The following is a 21,040-nucleotide window of genomic DNA, read 5'->3' on the forward strand; positions in this document are numbered from 1 at the left end:
TGCTAATGTTTGCAGGAAGGCAAACAGCCTTCTCTTTTCTTGGAAGTCTGGAATATATAGGGTTTTCCCTACCATCCATCCACCTATATACACACACGTCAGCATCACTGTTACATCATGCAGGTTTTTAATTGTCAAGTGACATTTAGAAAAACTTTTGTTCAACTCATATTATGAGCTATCCTTTTCTAGATTTCAGTTATTTTTGTTTGTACTTATAAACAGCTGGAAGACATAATGGTAAATGTAGGAGTGTGGAGATTTCCAAAAGGGACGACACAGCATTTGAAATAACCACTGTGGTAATACATTGCAGCAGATTCTGAATGACACAGGTTACGGATAACGTCGAGGATAAGTGATCACATTCAGACGGAGGTAAATTTTTCAGAATTGACTGGGGTACTTAGTAGCCTAAGTCCCATGTACTTTCAATGAGACTTTGGCTCCACAAATGCCTAAGTCACTTTAGAAAAGGACTGCTGAAGCATCTAAAATCACTTTTGAAAATTTTACCCCAGGACAATAATGACCAAAAGGCACAACCACTGTGTGACATTAAAGTTCTTAGTCCAGTTCTGTGGGAGTGGAGAGAGGAAAGAAGTGGGGAGAATAGCAGAAAAACCATCATCACAATTGGTGATGGCATTAATTAGCATCCTTCTTAGCCCTCTCAGAAGAAGTGTCAAGCTACTGATTGATATCCTCTCAGCCACAGGTTAGGGATGGAAAGACTGTACTGCCATTGCCTGCACCTGTTCTGTGGATAGAAAATTTCAGTCTGCAGGACTGTCACTCAAGACCTTTTTTAAGCGCTGTGTACATGCATGGAGTAGTGGATAGTCACTATTTTAAAGGAAATATTTTTAAATTAGGATTTCAAGTCATCAAGATTCCCAAATCTGAGAAAAGCTTGTAAAAAAACCAAACAGCTGCCTTGCTTCTCTGCTCTAGCCACTAACCATGAAGCGCTGCCCCTTCAGCTGAAAGACAGTGAAACATCTTATTCCTGAGCTACAAAAAATCTAAAGATTAAGTGGAAACCTACCACTATCATCTTGGAATACATCAAAAGCCAGAGAAAGCTGTAAAGGGCCAGGAAAATACTTTAAGAGATAACCATCTGCATCTGCTAGTTTTACTTTTTGTTGTCGTTTGTTCGAATGCACAAGTCACACATTAAACACACAATAAATGTCTCGCTTTATTCTGGCTGCAAGAACTTCAGGCTCACGTCAGCACAGAAACTGCAAAGAGGTCAAAGAATGCAAAGGGTAAGGAAGTTACACAATTAAAATTGCAGTGCAGACTAATATTGTAAACCTAGAGAAAGGGGATCACAAATGGCTAACGTTTTCCATCCGTTTCTCCCCTAATATATTATAAGGAACCTTTGTACATTTCCTGTGAGCTTATTTAACCCATGCCCTCAAATACAAATAAAGGGCCAGATCCTGAGCTGATGTACATCCATAGGTCTCCATGGAAGTCAATTTACATAGGCTGAGGGTATGGCCAAAAGAATTTGGCTGGGTCTATACTTGGGGCTGTATCGCACAATCACACCACATTTCGCCTTCCTCGTCTAACCTATTCTGGTATCACGATAGGATAGCTAAAGCAACTACAGTATTTTACAGAACATTCAACGATGCGAGGTGAGGGGTCTCTTTTTATTCCAGCTTACTCTGAAATGGATTCATCTGTTGGCCAAAGAGAGCTCAATGCGTCTCCCCTCATGTAAGTGTTTGTATAGTTCTAGGGGATTAAAACATGAATTGAAAAGGACAAATCTTTATTACCTTGGATTATTCATAAGTGACACATCACAATCCTTTCCCTAGCATTCCCCAATGCCAATAAACCCAGCATTCAAGTCTTCCATTTTATGTATTAGCTAAATAATTAACTTAACAGATCCTTTAACTAAAGTGCTTTCTACCATTTGTGCTACCATGCTGGTTATCTGCTTCATGAAGTTACTAAATAAACTAGGAACCATGTACCACCTATATAAAATAGCTTCAGTAATTAGCTTGGGGAGAAAGCATCATGTCGGTCATGAATGACCCCTTAGGCTGACCCATGATGATAAAGGAAAATACTTTGTCCTCTATAGGACCTTTAATCCCATGGGCTCAAAACATTTTACAAACATGAATAAATTAAGTCTTACATCTTTCCCCAGAAGTTGGTACTATTAGATCATCGCTGTATAGATGGGGAAACTGAGGCAAGGAGAGACAATGGAACCTGCTGAAGGTGAAAAAATAAGTCTATGGCAGAGTAAACAATAGACCCAGAACTCTTGACTCTCAATCATTTTAGAAGGACCACAACAGAGATGGACAAGTTCTGCCCATGCATTCAATTTTGGCTGTGGATTTTCTGATGTGTGCCTCTGTTCACCCACAGACGCTTGCATTTAGCCACCAGGGAAAGCTTGAATATATTCACAAAAATCAGCATAATCTGATCTAACTAGACCCTAAACTGACAGTCGGAACTGACCGATCTTACAATTTGTTGGGTGTCTAGGTTAAGGGAGATCTTCCTGTAAAGAATATAATAAAAGTGGAATTTAAGCCCAACTACCTAATAGAAAAAGAACCACACAAAAAACTTCAAGCAGGAATGTAACTGAACTAAGTCATGTAATTAAATAATCAGTTATGATCCCTTGTGCAGTAAGATCACAATTTTAAAGGGCTGAAAGGAGATCATATTTCAAATACAAGAAAACACTCAAGCATATAGGCTTTTTTAAGTGGGTATTTTACAGTTCAAAATTCCATGTACCTTGATTTGATGGGGATGATCCTTAGTTTCCACTGCTACAAAAGTTAGAAATTACAGTATATCCTACCCTCATTAGAAGTAATTTTTTTATACTTATTCTAAATTTAGTATTCAGGAAAGTAAAGTCTACAGCCAGGTATAGGGCAGGCCCTATAAGCTGTGCAAACACACCTCAATCCTGCCCTGCAACACAGTTTCTATTCCAGTCTTGGGCCTCTTCTGATCAGAGGTTGCTAATTGTACCTAACCACATGGAAGTTTTGTGGTGACATGGACAAGTGTGCACTAGCGACTAGAATAAGATCACTAACTCCATTTTTACTTATGAGCTAAGCTAAGATCTGAATTCAGACCTCTAGAGGTGAAAGGCACAGACACAGACATTAATTTGGTCCACCAATGAGCACCCTTAAGCCTCACCCTCTTATAACACCTTCTATTTTCTTCTTTTCCCTTTTATAAAGCCTTAGCTGCCAGCAATAACAAACTTTCCTTTGGACGTAACCACAACTTAATATTTTTCACATTGCTTCTCTCCATCACGTGTTTTAAGAAGGGTGTAGCACGTTTCATAATGTTTCTAGCTCTTGTGCTATAAATATCAGAAGTCTGGTAAGAAAGTTTACAGTCCTGACTTTTAAAGTAAGGAAACATGAAGTCCCTGCTGAACTGGTTTTAACCACTGCCTCAGGCCTGCTTAGATTTAGAGCCAGATGTCAAGTGTTAAGACACTGAGATGTTTAAAATAAACATTCAGATTCATCCTATTAAACAAAAGAGCAGCAAAAATGCTCCTCTTTTTCTCTCTACCAGAATTCAGCATAGTTTATTGTTAACAACTTATGGGATATGTCTTCACTGCAGCGTTAGCTCAGTCTATAGTCCAGGTGTTGCCCCTAACATCCCCTTCCATATGCACAGAAAAACCTCTAACCAAGGCTTGAGGAGTGGGCTTTGGATCATGCTAGCAGGCACAGCTAAAGGTATAGGCTTCAGCTTGGGTTACTTTCCAGCCCAGGCTGGCAACCCACCTACTTTTCAGTGAGAATTCAGGCCAATCAAATCTGGTGCTGTTGGTCCTTCAATCCTATCTCACAATTCCACCTGGGCTGTATTTTCTTGTCGATTTCTCTTCTTTCACACTGCATTTTAACCCTGTGTTTCCCTGCTCCATTTCTGCTGCACTTACACTGCATCTGAATAGAGATGCATCCAAGAAATATTAAGTTGACCCCACCCGATTGGTAAAGCTGTAGTGTGATATGAATAAGACTCAATCTGGGGAGATGTACCCACAATGACATTTTCATGTCTAATGGACAAGAGAGAAACAAAAAGGCAGAAAAGTCAGCCAGCCTATAGTTTGCAGACTGAATTCTTTTAATGACATTCTCATTAAGAGTTCTTACTGTCATATGCAGTTTGCTTTTGCCTTTGGAATGGTCTGCAATAATAGTGAGCATGTAAATAGCTTGCAAGTGGCATTAAAGTATTGTTCTCATGTCACTGCCACAGACAACAGCTCCCTGCTAGGACAGAGACAGAGATGAATTCATGGAGCAGCCCAGTTTAACGCACTGTTAAGAACCATGGGATATCCCACCAGAAGTCCATGCCAGCACACATGCTAGTACAGTTCCATTGTGGATACAGTTATACAGGTCTGACATGGGTAGTGCTTTGCAGTGAAAACACTCCACCCATGCTAAACTAGCCCAGGCTAAGCTAGGCTAACCCAGCCCTTCCTAGGCAAGCTGAGGCTAACTCTGCCATGAAGACATATTCAAGTTTATTTCTTATAAACAGGAGGAATATTGAGGTCAGTTTCTCATAATGGCCAGGGCATAGGGCTGCAAATCCAGACTCCCAAGTTTTATTCCCTAATCAGCACTGATGTGTTGTGTGATCTTCCACAAGATAGCTCAGTGGTTTGAGCATTGGCCTGCTAAACCCAGGGTTGTGAGTTCAATCCTTGAGGGGGCCATTTGGGATCTGGGGCAAAAATTGGGGATTGGTCCTGCTTTGAGCAGGGGGTTGGACTAGATGACCTCCTGAGGTCCCTTCCAACCCTGATATTCTATGATTCTATGATTCTATGAAGTCCTCTGTGCCTCACCTTACCCATCCCTGTAAAATATCTGTACATTACTTATCTGCCACAAAAGGATGATGTGAGACTCCAGGCTGGTCTACACTAGGAACTTACATCGGCATAGCTATGTCTCTCCGAGGTGTGAAAAATCCACACTCCTTAGAGACGTAGCTATGCTGACGTAACCCCTGGTGTACACAGCACTAAGACAACAGAAAAATTCTTCCAGAGCCCTAGCTACCACTTCTCGTGTGCGCAGGTAGTGTCTACACTGAAGCGCTACAGCGACACAGCTGAAGCTCTGCCACTGTAGCAGTTTAACTCTAGAAATACCCGTAAGGTTTGCAAGCAGCAGCAATGTCTTCAGATAAAAAGACACTGCACACACAAAGAGGACTATTCCTAGAAAGCTGCTCAGGAGAACATTAGGAGCTGCTGGGTGCTGAGCAATTTTGAAAAATCTTATTGTACTTGATACTTCAAGTCGTTCTCTGTATTTTTTCCCTTTTAAGTTCTATATGCAAAGTCAGACAAACCCTGACTCCTTCCTCAAGCTAAACTCCTATTGATTTCCGTGGGAATTTAGCCTGAGTGAGGACTAAGTAGCAAATAAGCAAGGAGTGCAGGATTTAGCCCAATATGTATTATTCTTGGTCTCATTTTTCCATTCTTTCTCCTACACCACTGAGATGAGCTCACATTAAAAGGAGCAATGATAACTAGCTTTAGGTCCAACATTTAGATATGGGTCAAATGTCCAAAATTCTATTTTTAAAAGGGATGTAAATGCTTTTGAAAATGTTACCTTTTGTTACTAAGAGAAAGGAAAGGGATCTTACAAAAGCTAGCATTAATGTAAATATTTTCAATATCATTGCTATATCTCAGTGAACCCAGATTATTTTTATGTATTGAAACATTCCCCCTGCAGCCTTATGTACCTAAGCACTGCAGCACTGTACCAGTACATGACAACCAGAAAATGAAAGTGACTATAAAACAAGAGTGATGCTGATTAATTTATTTCCATTGCCCAAATCCAGCAAAATGTATAAAGTAATTTAAACTTTTTAAAATGTTCACTCTTAATTATTTAAGGTGATATTAATACACAGAAAAAGATTTGTTTTTTACACATATGAATTCCACAATGAAAGCATATGTTTCATAAAGAAAAGGCAACCTATTCAAATTTCACACAGCCCTGCAAAATATGCTTGGATAGAAATTAATTCTGAAATGTTAGAAAACTGATGAGGATTAGAGCTGCTCTGTATTTACAGTCTTTCTTTATCCTGCCACAGCTTCAGGTGCATAGGGCATTCACCAGTTTCTTGTGCTGGTGTGTTCAGGCTTCCGAGCGTCCTGTTGATGGATCTGGCTTTTTCCCTATTGTTCTACATAATGTTCCTCTAGGTCATCCTCTTTTTCTCTTTCTAGGTGGTGTCCATATTACTACTTGCCCTGGAAGTCGTGCTGGTCCCATCCTTAAAGAGAGTGTCCTAAATATGTCCATCATCTTCTTACCATATCTGATGCTTTAGATTGGTTTGCTCTACTTAGAATTTCTGATGTTGCAAGAAACTCCTTCCAATGGATTCTGAAGATCTTCCACAGACATTTATTTTGGAATGATTTGATCTTATCCATTTCTCTTGTGCATTTCCACGACTCTGCTCCACAAAGGAGGATAGACATTATGCCAGTGTGAAAAATTCATATTTTTGTGACAGTGCCAAATCTTTTCAAGTTTATGAAAGTTGTTTGCTACTAGTAGTGGTAGAACTTGATCATGTATTTCTAGTAGTTTGCTAGGGCTTGGTCTATTTAAAACAGCCTGAAAATGTTCTGCCCCTTTTTTAGTACTGAAGAAAGAACAAAGGAATCATAACATTCAAAAACTGGTAGGAAAAACACTTCAACCTCTCTAGCCACTCAGTAAAAGATTTAAGGGTGGCAATTTTGCAACAGAAAAGCTTCAAAAATAGTCTCCAACGAGAAACTGCTGAGCTTGAATTAATATATATACTAGATACCATTAACTTGGGTTTGAATAGAGACTGGGAGTGGCTAGGTCATTACACATATTGACTATTTCCCTAAATTAAGTATCCTCACACCTTCTTGTCAATGGTCTAAATGGGCCATCTTGATTATCACTACAAATGTTTTTTCTCCTGCTGATAATAGCTCATCTTAATTAATTAGCCTCTTACAGTTTGTATGGCAACTTCCCCTTCTCTCTCTCTCTCTCTCATACACATAGCTTCTTACTATATATTTCATTCAATGCATCCAATGAAATGGGCTGTAGCCCATGAAAGCTTATGCTCTAATAGAAGTGTTAGTCTCTAACATGCCACAAGTACTCTTGTTCTTTTAACAAAGGAAGAGTCTTTCCATTTGCATCTTTAATAAGGCCTCCATTACTGCTAAAGTTTCCAGTTAGCTGTTTGATTGTCTTATACAAGGTTCTAAGGTCACCTCTTTGGCTAGCCTCTTGACATTTTCTATCAATATATTCTCTTATTTCTTCTAGCACTCCTTTTTACCTCTCTGTCTAGAGCTCTATATTCTTCGTGCCTCTTGCTTGTCTCTCCTTGTCTTATCATTCATTCATTTACAGCATAAATACAATATCCATGCACTGGATAGAGTGCTAATGTTCCCTGTAATTACAACTGCAAAGAAAGTTGATAATTGAAACAAAATTGAAATTAATAAAATAAAAACACATTATTTTGTGTTGTGTTGACATCCAAGAGATCAGATTGGTATTTCAGAGTGTCACACCGTATATGATGCCTTGTGCGCTGGAATGATAGGTGATAGGACTAGAGATACAAAAACCCTGTCATGCACCTCAGCATTTCACACTTACAATACGATTAGCTGGATGTAATCCAATGAAATCCCCATCCCACTCTCAACAGCATATAGCTAGTTTAAATATACATACTCACTGGGACTTTATTGGTAATTTAACAAGCAATAAAAACTTTATCCTAAGTTTGACTGTACCTAGGGTTTTCCCTGCAGGGCCTCCTCTGTCTCAGTTTCTAGTTCCCTTTGTTTCAGATGGATGCTCCAAAGCCTCTTACAACCAAGTTGGTGATAACAAAATATATCTAGCTGCAGGTGTCCCTAGTAATTAATCTGCTAGTTTACAAAGTTCCAGCACCAAATCTTAGGGTGACCAAACAGAGAAGCCCTGTTACAAAGGAGTTTATTGTTCAGATTAATCTCTAGTGTAACTCCAATGAGTTCAAGGATGAATTTGGCCTAGAACTGTCGTACTATCAGTTTCGTGGAATGAAATGAAAAATCAATCACAAAAGGCCACATTTTCAGCTAGGCCGCTACCCAAACTCCACCTGCATGCATACATGCCCTTTGCAGGTGCAAACATGTGGATGCACACTAAAAATATTGACATCTATGTGCATACAAGTAAGAGTTAGCATTTGCAGCCCTAGAACATTGTCCCACTGGGTTCTCTGGATACAAATTCTAACATAGGAGTATACAGGTATTAGAATTGCTCACAGGTATGCCAGTGTTGCACATCCACAACTGAAGGCTAGGGTTGGAAAACGTACCTTCTGGGTGAAATTCACCCATAATCACATGGTTGTGAAAGGTCATAGTGCACTGGAACTACCAAAGTCCTGCTGTTTGGTATGTAGGCAGCTAGAATCTGCACATCGTGCAGGTGGTGGCCTACCTAAGAAACAACCAAGGAGTTAGGGCAGGCCAGAATAGAGATGAGGTGCAGTCACTGGGTACACATATAACAACCTGACCAAAACCACAGCACAGATTTTGTTTAAGGATAGCAGCCCCTAGTGCAGCAAAGTGGTGGAACAGAGGAAAAAGTTCCATTTTAAAATCGATTCACAGCCCATGAAAGGTGACAACTAGAAAAGCACACTGGCAGTAACCGTCCTAAAGCTTTCCGACTCCACTTACCTTATTGATCATGTCTGCAGCTATTATCTCTCAAATATATACTTCCTGATAACATACAGCTTTTCTGAGCAATAGTGAAGATAATTAATTTATTACAATTAATGAGACACTATGAACACTCCAATTTTTTTTGTTCAGATAACCAGTAAGTAGTTTGAATAAACAACATACATTACAAGGGGTTTTCTTTATTCAATGCTTAGTCACTATAAATGGATCTCGGCAGGGGTTAGCACCAGGACTATACATTGAAGTACAAAACTTATCTTAAATATTTCATATTAAACTCAAAAAACAACTTTAACAAACATGAATAGTGCTACGCCTCTGCAAGAGCCAGGAAATTAAAATTAGGACTTAATTTAGGTGCATGGAGAAATATAAAGCAAAATGGGGTTAGTTACTGACCAAATATGGGGCTTTTAGTTTCCTTTGTGCCTCAGCTCTTAATATCATATACTATCATATTAGACCAAATTCTTCTCTAGTATAACTCCACTAAAGTTACATGTGCAATCAGTTTGCCTAAGTTTTCCTAAAATATCTTTTACGAAATGTTCAGGGCTGGTTTTATTTTTTTGTTTAAAAACCAGTATAACTTGTTCTGGAACCTTAATCCCTTTACTTTGAAGTACCAATATGTTAGCAACAAAGTTCCTATGCTGAGCATCACTTCAGCTGTCCCACCTGCCAGGTGTGTTTAGGAGCACTCAAACTGTTAATGACCCTTTTGCTTTTGAATTCTGCAGCAACTTCAGCATTACCATCTATGGAATGTTAGGACACAGCATATGCAGTCTATCTGGATGTCCCAGGAACGCTCAGGAGTATTCAGGTGGTTAAGAACGGTAAGTGCTGTGCTTAGCAGACAGAATGATAATGCCAAAAGCATTTCTGGAGTTCTTACAACTCAGCATAATGAATAATAAATGAGTCAATTCATCTACAGCATAGGAGAACACACACAGCAGCATGAAAACTGCCATACTGGATCAAATCCATGGTCCTTCTCCTCAAGTAAACTATCACCAAGAGCGGCCAGTACCAGCTACTTTAGAGGAAGGTACAAGAAACCCTTCAGGTCGTAGCTATGGGGTCATCTGTCCCCAAGGGAAGTTTCCCCCTACAATTAGAGATTTGTTTTCACCCTGAAAGGAGTAACTCCAGAAATGCTAGAATAGGTCCTTAATATGTACAGCTGTGCTGAAGACAACTTAAAAGGAGACCCTGTCTATGCATGCACCATTAACAAGCCCATCACACTTTTTGTAAAGATCAAGAGTTTCCTCCTGTGTCCCAGGCTAATGTTTCTAGAAACCAGCTGAAAATCTCACCCAACTAAAAGCCTGGTTTATAATTCTTAGCACCTGATCCTGAAGTTCTTGCACATTTGTTTCAGTAAGAAGTTTGAGAATGCAAGGACGGCAGGACCAGACCACAGCAAATCTATGTATCAGCAATTCTAAATTGGAAAAAAAAAAAAAGGTCTATATACTGAAGATTGATGGCTTTAACCAATCTTCTATTGATGGCATTTAAGATGTTTACAATTTAAATCTTCTACATCTGTGCTTTAGCTTCCCTTTAGCCAGTTTATATACTTAATTTAGTTTTGTCTTTGAAAATGCCCAGTTGCAATAATAAACTGCAGATATCGCTACTGATGAGCCATACAGGTGTTTGGTATTGATAGAGCAATAGGCAAACAACTCAATTAGCACTTAGTAGCTCCCTCCATGTGTTTCCTTATTGGGAATCAGTGCCTAGAAGGAGTGATTCCTTTTGTATACCAGCTCTTGTTTATTGAGTTTTCCAGACTGCTGAGCATAATGGGCCAAGTTTTTCTCTCCATATTTGTGTAAATGTCAAATAGCAATTCCACTGAACTCAGTGGAGTTGCTCCACATTTCCACTAATATAACCAAGAGCAGAATTTGGCTCAGTGGCTAAGCTTCTTATACAGAAATGAAATGCAGTGACAACTCACAGCCTGTTGTTGCAGGATCTATTGTACTATGTTGGTTACCTATTCATTTTGCCCATTTAATACTTTTAGCTAAATCCTCAATGCAGTATGTCATCTTTGACTTGTAATTGCAAGAATGGACATTAGAAGAGAGTCACTGATCCTTATGTTTCAGGTTAGATTAATTCAATTTAATGTGGCCATTTAACACACCTGAAGACACCTTATACTCTGCAGGTACAAAAAAAGTAAATGCATGTATTGAAAAATATTCAGCAAGGCAGAAACCACAAAAAGAGGCTAAAGAAACCAGCCTTTTCCATGGCCAGTCAATGCTTAGTATTCAATTGCATGAGCTGAACACTTGGTGTTTTGCATATTTAGAACGGTTTCCTTGCATAGCTGCTTATGTTTCCATCAAACACCAGCCTCCATTCATTCATTATCATTCCAAAAGGAGATTTCTGTTCAGGCAAAGAGACTTTATAAATCAGCAACACTATGGATTAACATGCTCAGTTATCTCAAAGACAGAAATTGAGTGGCAAAAACTGAAGAGAGAACATGGTTACCTAGAGGACAAACCTTTCAAAGTAGCACCACATGAAATATTTTACTCCAGATGACAGGGAGAAGAAGGTCCTCCTGTCCTTTCACATAGATCCTCAACTACAAATGTTCTTGTGGCCTGCACAGGATTATCTAGTATTGTTTTGGTGGCAGCCAAAAAAATACTAGGCATTTTCCCAGCACAGAGAATACAGTCCTGACACTAAAGAGCTGAGGTTTAAAAAGAAGGTGAATTCATTTGTATATTTCACTTGACACAATTTGCAGTTATGGATTCCACCAGTGCCAAGGAAACATTCCAAAAAGCCACCCTGTTTAGAGACAATTCTGCGCATATCGCATATTTGCCGTATTTCTCTCCCACATATTGGACAACTCCTGCCCATATCTAATAGAGACATATGTTGGGGAAGAAGGCATGGAGTGATGGTGGTTGTGCTGAACAGGCTGGCTCAAGCCTGGCTAAGATGAGGAAGGGAGAAAATAAAGTGTGCTCAGCAGTGTATTGTCCACAGAAATTAAGCCTTCTTCCTAGTGCTCTGAGACACTGCCTTATTGCTAATGTAAGAGGTACTGCTACGGAGGTGAGGAGTTGTCTCAATTCTTTTCCTTATTACACCTGTGCAGCACAGAACAGGATTTGGTCCTTTGTATAAATGCATGATATTTCATTGCTAACATTCCCATGAGAACAGGATCTTTATTTCTTAAGGGTAGATCTGCTCCTTTTGCTTGTCCCTCAATCTGAAGTTATTGATATCACAATTGTTTATAACTTCAGGTGAGGACTAAGCAATCTGAACAGATGAACACAAACTAAACAGCCTTTCTTCATGGACTAAATGCTTCTCAAACTTTTATGTGGGACATCAGTTGCTCTTTAACATTCAGTGACACAGTTCAAAGACAAATATTGCACGTTTCCCCAAAGACCTGTCAAAATTTATTTTAAACCTTGTATCTTTCAGTATCACAGTAAAATACTGGCATTTTCCTATCTGCTTATTTACTTAACTGTCTAAAAACTCTCTCCTAATCAGATTACAGGGATAAGTATCTTAATACTATGTTATTCTAATCCTCAATTTGGTGAGGTGAGTGAAAATTGGTATAATTTACATACCATGCACTATAACCTTTATCCCAACAGATCTTAAATAATTGCTGTTTGCTCAGAAGTTGTACAGTTATTTTTGAAAAACTAACCTCATAGTTGTTTTCCTTCTATAGGCTGTATCTGAGAAAAAACATGCTTAAGATCAAAAAGTTTGCCCCACAAAGCTCTCAATATCATCCTTTATATGATATTGGCAAGCTCTTCAGAGAAAAGTATGAGGGTGTTTTTTTTTTAAATCAGAATAAAGTTCAGAAAGTTTGTTAATGCAACTTTCCCCTATCAACACTTGAGATACACACACACTCATTCTCTCTTAGTAATGCTAATAAGCTCAGAGTACAACTGGTGGGAAGTTAATGGCCGTCTCAAATGCCTTTATTTTTGTTAATAACAAACGGCCTGTTTTTCCACTGCTGTTGCACCGTGTGTAGTAATTTACACCTGTGCACAGTGATTGCAATATCCTCACATTCTGATTTGGTAGTGTTTTGCATCTACTTTTTACATGTGCAAATTACTACACCAGGTGCAAAGCAGCCGAAAATCAGGCCCATGTCTATCACAGTACTATCTGCATAACAACAATCTTTTATGTTAACAGTTGCATAACTTGGACTTACCATTAGCATTTTTCCCACAGATGAGATGTTCGTAAGGCTGCAGTACTCCCCAAAGCTCAGCATCATTGTTGATGACCAACTCAAGGATTTCAGAGGAGATCTCCCCCCCTCCTCCTCCATCTGGGCTCTGACTCGCTAGAACCCTGCCTTTGATTTCTTCCACCAGATTTTCCATACAAGACGTCAAAGAGATAGCTGCATACTCATGAATCCTTACTGAGATCCTAGTGTCCACCATCCACCTGAAAAACCTCCCCACTGAGAAGGTGAGGCCACATCGGGAGGACTTGCCTTTCCTCAATCCATCTCCTGCACTCATACTGTACAGGGAAAGAGCCTTGACAGTAGCCAGGACACAGCTTTCTGACAACGACCAGCTCTGGATGAGCTTGATGGCACTTTGGACCTCAAATCTAGTACATTTGGAATGCATCACACTCAGACGTTGGGCCTCTCTGGAGACCCTGATCAGGGCTCTCCTAAGTAGCTGAGAGAGTCTCCTGACAGCTTCCTGAGAAAAGTTTCTGGTATTTCCTTCCCCCTTTCCTTTTCTGAGTATTTTCCCAATGTCTTCATCAGTCCAAGGGAATTCCTCTAGATCTGGCAGTTTAGGACACTTGGAAAAGATGTCTGCAACTTCGGGGTCTTCTGGCAGAACAGTGTTCACTGTATCCCAGCTGTTATTCCTACTATTCATGGAGCCTGAATAGTACCACCAGTTGCCTCTGTGCTGAGATGATGTGAAGGCTTGGGAGTTGGACTTAGAAGAAGAGAGACTAAGAGATCTGCAGGAATCCCCTGCCCCATAACCAGAGTCCAAGGTTAAATCCTCCAGGGTCTTCAGAGTAGAGCTGTATATCCCAGCCATAGGAAAGAATTGTGATCCAGCCCCTCAGAGGCACAAAAAGGTGAAGATGAAACTAGATCCTTGCTGCTGTTAGTGGACCAGAGAGGCTGGCACCACAAAGGGAACGGCTGGGCAGCTTATAACATTGCGGAGGAGAATCAAGTTCACACTTCAGCTTCAGAGGCTCCTTCAGGCTCTGCTGGGTGCCAGCTGTCTCCATTCCACGGGCAGACTGAGATCATTCATTTTCCGTCTGGAGCACGGACGGAAAGTACGGGGAGGGAGTGGGGAGTGTCAGTATCAAACAGTCCCCAATGTGCCAAAGGAGTCTCCTCCTAGGGCAGGTCACTTCAGAGCCTCAAGACAAGGCCAACCCCACCTCTCCGCTCAACCGGGTGGTTCTGAAGGCAGCGGCGTGCTGAGCAGGCAGGGAGAGGAGGGATCCAGAAGACAAGCCTAGAGAATCCTTCCCCAGACAGCTACCCAGAGCAAAGCAAGGGAGGGTGGCAGCAGGAGAGCCCAAGAGCAGCCCGGGGAGCTGCAGACTCTGCTCCAGCCGGCACTCCGGCCGCTTGCGGAAGCTTTGAGCGAACTCTTCTGTGGGGCACCCCGTGTGCAGACGGCATGCAAATAACCTGCGGGGGAAAACACCAATCAGCGGCTCCGGACGGGGCTGAGGCAGCCCGTGAAAGCCGAGCTGGGCGGCTCGTATGTAAATCGGAGGCGGGAAGAGGGTCTGCTGGGAAGAGAAAGGCGGGCGGGGGGAGCACGCAATGGGAACTCCGGATTTCCAAACTCAGCGCGTTTGTGTCAATTTGCAAAACCCCGCGCGGAGTAGCCGCCTTTGGCTCGATCACCTGTGCGCAGTGAAGATGCCTCTCGCCCCCCCCAGCCATCCCGAGTGCTCTCTGCCTGCAGGAGACCATCGGAAACAGGCGCGCCGGGGGCGGGAGGTTCACTCTGATTTTCACTGGCGATTTCTTTTTCTTCCGCTGCTGGGCAATGAAAACGGTCCAAAGTGAAGATCCCGGCTTCTGAATGAAAGACCAAACACGTGTCCCTGAAAGCAGTGATTGGGTTGGTCTCTCATTTTATTCAGACGCATAATTTATACACAGAGCTGTACGGACAGGCGGTTCATCTCCCTGTCTCCTTTCCAGGCGGAGAAAATGAATAGGTGGATTGTAAGCGCGTACCATGTAGCCACGGTGCCGGCTCCTGAAAGAGGGCTTTGTATAACAGTCTACACCGTTCTGACCTTGAACCATGTCTCGTTTGTTTCTTTCCCTCACTCCAAAGTAATGGTCTTATTTCCCTCTCTAGTTTTATATATGTTATCGTTGCACTTATTATTTGCTTGGTGCAACAGCGCCGCTTTCCGGTAAGAAAGTCAATTCAGACCAGCTTCCTTATTTACCAGCGTTCAGGGCTTTAATTTTTAAAAGGTACTATCCGGTTGAAAAGAATATATTTAAAAAGCAACTGTTTTTGCCTCTGCCAAGAAGTTCTTACATTCTTAAAACTGAAAGACGTATACATCTGTTTTATTTTCTAATTTACTTCTCATTGTATATACTGGCTTTTTGCAAAGTAAACAAACCCAAACCCATCATGCCAGCCAAAAACTACAATACATGTCTATGTCTCGACTGTAAAAAACTTCAAGAAAAACATCTATCTTTTGCTTACAGTACAACATTGATAACATTAGCACTAAACAACAGAGATGAGTGAATGAAAATAAGCTAGTCTGTTTTATATCTGTAGATAATTAGTTTCTTGTAATTAGTCCTTATGCACTAGCAAGAGTTACAATTATTTGTTTATGTGTTATTGCTTATTTGTTTTAAAAGTGCTGTTTCTAATTCACTTTTGTTTAGTTTCATGGAAACATTTCTATTGGTCTTACTCTCTCAAACACACAACTCTTTACTTCAGATTTGTAAATTTCACAAGAGGTCTGTAGCCACTTCTTTCTCTCCAGATTTATATTTGGTATTTAAAACTTCCTGCCACAGGTTTTAGTTTTCAGTTACTTTAGTCATTAGCTTAAACAATTAGCTATGTTTTGCTGCATGAAAAGCAGTCCAAACAAGCCAGCAGTTCTGCATATCTTCAGTAGATGGCACCCTTTATCACTCTCTGAATATCACACATCATTCAGGTTTCAGAGTAACAGCCGTGTTAGTCTGTATTCGCAAAAAGAAAAGGAGTACTTGTGGCACCTTAGAGACTAACCAATTTAACCAAATAAATTGGTTAGTCTCTAAGGTGCCACAAGTACTCCTTTTCTTTTTACACATCATTCAGGAGGAGTTATTTAAGTTAAGGGCCTATGTTGGCACAAGAACAACTGGACATAAGCTGCTTGTCAACAAGTTCAGGCTTGAAATTAGGTGAAGGTTTCTAACCATCAGAGGAGTGAAGTTCTGGAACAGCCTCCCATTTGGAACAGTAGGGGCCAAAAACCTAGTTGGTTTCAAGTTCGTGGAGGGGATGGTATGATGATTGCCAACAATGGCATGTGGCCCATCTGCAACTGCTAGTAGCAAATGTGTCCTGGAGATGGGACACTAGATGGGGAGGGCTTTGAGTGAATTCTTTCCCAATTGTCTGGTTGGTGGGTTACGCTGTCATGCTCAGGGTCTAATTACCATATTTGGGGTCAGGAAGGAATTTCCCCCCAGATCAGATTGGCAGAAACCCTGGTGGGTTTTCACCTTCCTCAGCATCAGCACAGGGCACTTGCACAGGTCACTGTTGCAAATGGTGAATTCTCTGTAACTTGAAGACTTTTTAAATCATGATTGAGGACTTCAGTAACTCAGCCAGAGGTTCTGGGTTTATTACAGGAGTGGGAGGGTGAGGTACTGCGGCCTTTGACATGCAGGAGGTCAGGGTAGATTATCATGATGGTCCCTTCTAGCCTTAAAGTCTATGAGTCTATTTACAGTGTTAAAGTAGCAACTTTCCTTTCTTCGTATTTCAGCACGCTTGTTTTCAGAGGGGACACGTAGGGCAGCGGGGGGCTCATGCTCTCCCTCCTCCCCCAGTTGAGAGCGGTGTGCTCCCAGGTGGAGCTTTTACGTACAGCACAGCATTAGTGTGGAATGTGAGTTCTGCAGAGGAGTGGTGCCCCTGGGGCAGGGAGTCTGTATTTTGTTTCAGAGTAACAGCCATGTTAGTCTGTATTCGCAAAAAGAAAAGGAGTACTTGTGGCACCTCAGAGACTAACCAATTTATTTGAGCATGAGCTTTCGTGAGCTACAGCTCACTTCATCGGATGCATATGCATCCGATGAAGTGAGCTGTAGCTCACGAAAGCTCATGCTCAAATAAATTGGTTAGTCTCTGAGGTGCCACAAGTACTCCTTTTCTTTTTGTATTTTGTTTACAGACAGAGGCAGGGTGATTAGGATAAGAATGGGCTGGTAAATAAATTAAGAATCTGGATGTTTAGATGAGCCTGCAAAACAGGAATCCCTCTGCAGGGGGTGGGGGTTATTGAAAAGAGAATACAGGGGCCTCAGAAGAAATATAGCCAAGCCCTCTTAGCCAAGGTTACATTCAGAAAAGAGGAAGATTTGGGGGTGGGGGGTAGGTGAAAAGGAGCCAAAACCCAGGGAAGAGATAGCAGTAATATAGAGAGGTTCCCACACTACCTGTGATACTTATGTGGCCCCATCACCATAGTATCTGAATGCCTCACAATGTCTAACCTATTTCTCCTCACAGCCCCTCGGTGAGGTAGAACAGTGCTGTTATCCCCATTGTAGAGATGGGGCATTGAGGCACTCATTGACTAAAGGCCAGATATTCAAAGGTATGGGATTTTCAAAAGTGCCTAGAAGGTTAGGTGCTTTTTGACCCAACTAGATGCCTAGTTGTATGTTTGTGTGCCTAAAAGGCTTTGAATCTCTGTTCCTAAGGCACTGGCCTGAGGTCATACAAGCAGTCCATAGGGGGAGTAGGACCCAGGTCTCAGGGCTAGCTCCCTATCCACTGAACCAGCCTCTCTCTCTGCTGCAAAAAAAGAGGACTCTGATAGATGGCAGCAAAACCAAGGTGGCCAGTTTTCTGAGACTCCAGGAAATTGTCCCCAGGCGGTTAGAAAGGGTGGCATGGTTGATAGCATGAAAAGCAGCACAGAGGTCAGAAAGGATGAAGAAAGAGAGAGAGTCAGCTAGAGGAGACCACTTAACCCCCAAGAGATGGCAGGTTCTGCTCCATGCTGGGATGTAAAGCAATGGCTGCTGTGCAATTTTACATTTTAACTGAAAACCATTGTGTTTTGTCATTTTTTGTTTTGAGTTTGAGAAAAGGTCATATAAGTATCAGATGTATTTATGCTTCAAATTCTTAGGGTTTCAGCTGTATCCAGGCCAATTACAGAACAAAAAACAGAAATTGCATCCACAGAGTCCATAAAGGAGTACTTGTGGCACCTTAGAGACTAACCAATTTATTTGAGCATAAGCTTTCGTGAGCTACAGCTCACTTCATCGGATGCATAAAGTTGACAATAATTGTCATGATTTGTATTATGCACTGGGCACCATCTATGTGCTCAGCACTGTTCTGAATATTCCAGAAAATGTAGTCCCTGAGCCAGTGTGTACCCCTGGATAAGATGGCTCAGATATTTAAGTATGAAGTGTATAGTTATTGAGCACGTTAATGTCTGTGAGGGAAGGTGGTAATGGCAACAGAAGTTTCACCTGTTTAAGGACTGGAAGATTTGAACCTACAACTTCCTTTCAGGAGGAAGAGCTGCCCAGAGCTCCTGTGCCTATTTGTTTTCCTTTCCTGCCTGCAATGGCCCTGATATACTTCAGAAGTCTCAGGTTTTTTCTCAACTTTAAAATGTGGGATTTTCTTGATGTTGGGTTTTAAATATTCTCCTGTGAGAACTGCAACTCAATCACTCTAGTGTTGTGTTTAAGAGCCTTCTGGAAAGTAACTAGCCTTTAAACAGAAGTGTAAGCAGCGTTGTCAACTCTAATGATTTTGTCATGAGTCTCATAATTGTTTTCCTTAAAGCCCCAGCTCCTGGAGTCCAGTGGATATGTGATGATTTCAGCCTTTGTTCATAAAGAAAAAGTAAGTTTCTAGCGCTCATGGCTTGTAGAGAAAGCTTGAAACTGTGATCCCAGTGCATCCTAAAGGCTCAAAAAGCAAAAAGCAAATAAAAAGAAATCCAGATCTATTATTTTTACATAATCTCATGATTTTAAAGCCAATCTCATGATTTTTGGTGAGCCTGATTCATGATTTTTGAACATTTATGGTTGGCAATACTGTGAAAGTGGCTTGAAAGTGTCAGTTTCTAGTCTATTATTTGTAGTGGGGTAACACCCCTAGAGCCCTAGCCAGGTGCAGTATAAACTCATGAGGCCTTGACCTAGTAGGATGTTTCCAAAAGGTAAATGATCTATTCCAAGCTTGGTGAACTTCAAAAAAGTGATAGAGAGTAATCTAGACTTTTTTACATTTGTTTCAATTGTTGTCTTCAAGAGTTAGTAACAAAGTAAGAATACACATTAAAATTTTAAACTTAACCAGTGTCACTTAAGTGACTTGACACAAGATGTCCGAACATGTTAGTATTAGAGCTGAGTTGGTGTAATATTTATATAGGAATTAGATACAGCGCTCCTGTCAGTTAATTTCTAAGTTATTATCTGGGGGGGGAACCCTCTGGAGTTTTCAGGTACCTAAGTAGCCCCTGGAATCACAGTTAGTTGCCCCCCCACACACCAAAATCTGAAATGGTGCCCCTGGCATTGGTGGGGGCATGCGGGATTAAGTCTCTCTTCCCCCCCCTCCAGATTTCTGTGGGGGTCGAGTTGCCTTGTAGAGCTTGCTCTGCCCAGCCTGCTGGTGGGGGAGAGGGGCTCTCCTAGGTTTGCCACCCATCTCGGTTTTACACAGACAATCTGTTTTTTGACTTCTAGGTCCAGGTGCCATTTAGGGTTGCCAGGTGCCCAGTTTTTACTGGGCTTTCCAGTCAAAAAGGGGAACTGGCAGTGTCCGGTCAGATGTAATGACCAGACATCCAAAATCCAGTTACTGCAGGACGGAGGGAGGCACCAGTCATTAATCTGCACCAGCCCCTGCTCAGCTGGGACCACCTCCTACCTGCAGACAGGCTCCTTGTCAGGCTACAGCAGCTCCCGTCCAAGCTCTGGAGCAGAGGGAGCTCAGCTCGGGAGCGGAGGTAGGTGGAGATGATCCAGCCAGCGATGGTGGGAAAGGGAGAGAAAAGTGAGTGGTGGAGGTGGAGCCTTAGGGGAAGAGGTGGAGAAGTGGTGGGGCCTAAAGGGAAGAGGTGGGGCAGGGGCAGGACCTCGGGGGTCTGATTACCAGCAGTTAGAAAGGTGGCAACCCTAGGCTCTGCCTTTCTCCTGCTGTGCCCTCTTCCCCAACTGGCATTTCCAGCTCACTCAGCCCCTCCCCCGCAGCAACCAGGTGCAGGCAGGGAACTGAGGGGGCAGTACGGGGCCGCTTCTCACGTTGGCTGACTCCGCTCAGGGTTACAAGAGAGCTCGGCTGGGGATGCAATAGATTTCCTGGTGGATAATACCCTAGCCTGATGGACTTATATCTTGTACTTCTTTTTAATACAATACTTCATGAGCAATTGGGGTGCTCAGCACCAATGAAAGTCAGGCCACTTTAATTAGGGTGTCCCAATGTGGAAGTAGGTGTGTTAGTTTAGGCACCCACATCTGAAAATATTAGCCTCAATATCTTGTGTCACATTCTTCTCCCTAACAGTGGTCAGTGGCTATTACCTGTACCTGTAAACAGTACTCTTTAGAGGTGGACTTCAACCCGTTGAAGAGGAGAGAGTTCATCACAATCTAACTTCTCAATGGTTAACATTAAAAAAGAATTGACACCTCATATGCAGTAAAACGCTTTTTTGACATGAATCTCATATCGTCATCATTCCTGAACCCTATGTCTAACCTACCTATATAATTTCTCCCTGTTTTTATATCACTGGAACTGCATCATCATCTTGGGAAGAAAAACCAGTACTAGTTATCCATCTTCA

General features: G+C 41.6%; 1 protein-coding gene across 1 annotated transcript in view; it reads right to left on the minus strand.

The window, feature by feature from the left end:
* ABTB2 (ankyrin repeat and BTB domain containing 2) overlaps positions 1-14,597 on the minus strand; it is a 194,431-nt gene extending 179,834 nt beyond the window's left edge. Inside the window, exon 1 of the mRNA XM_073347923.2 lies at positions 13,134-14,597. Coding sequence (XP_073204024.1) covers positions 13,134-14,001 — 868 coding nt within the window. The 5' untranslated portion in view covers positions 14,002-14,597. The remainder of the gene's footprint in view (positions 1-13,133) is intronic.
* Positions 14,598-21,040: the final 6,443 nt, after the last annotated feature.

The sequence above is a fragment of the Lepidochelys kempii genome, chromosome 6 (assembly GCF_965140285.1).
Source record: "Lepidochelys kempii isolate rLepKem1 chromosome 6, rLepKem1.hap1, whole genome shotgun sequence".
Lineage (NCBI taxonomy): Eukaryota > Metazoa > Chordata > Testudines > Cheloniidae > Lepidochelys > Lepidochelys kempii.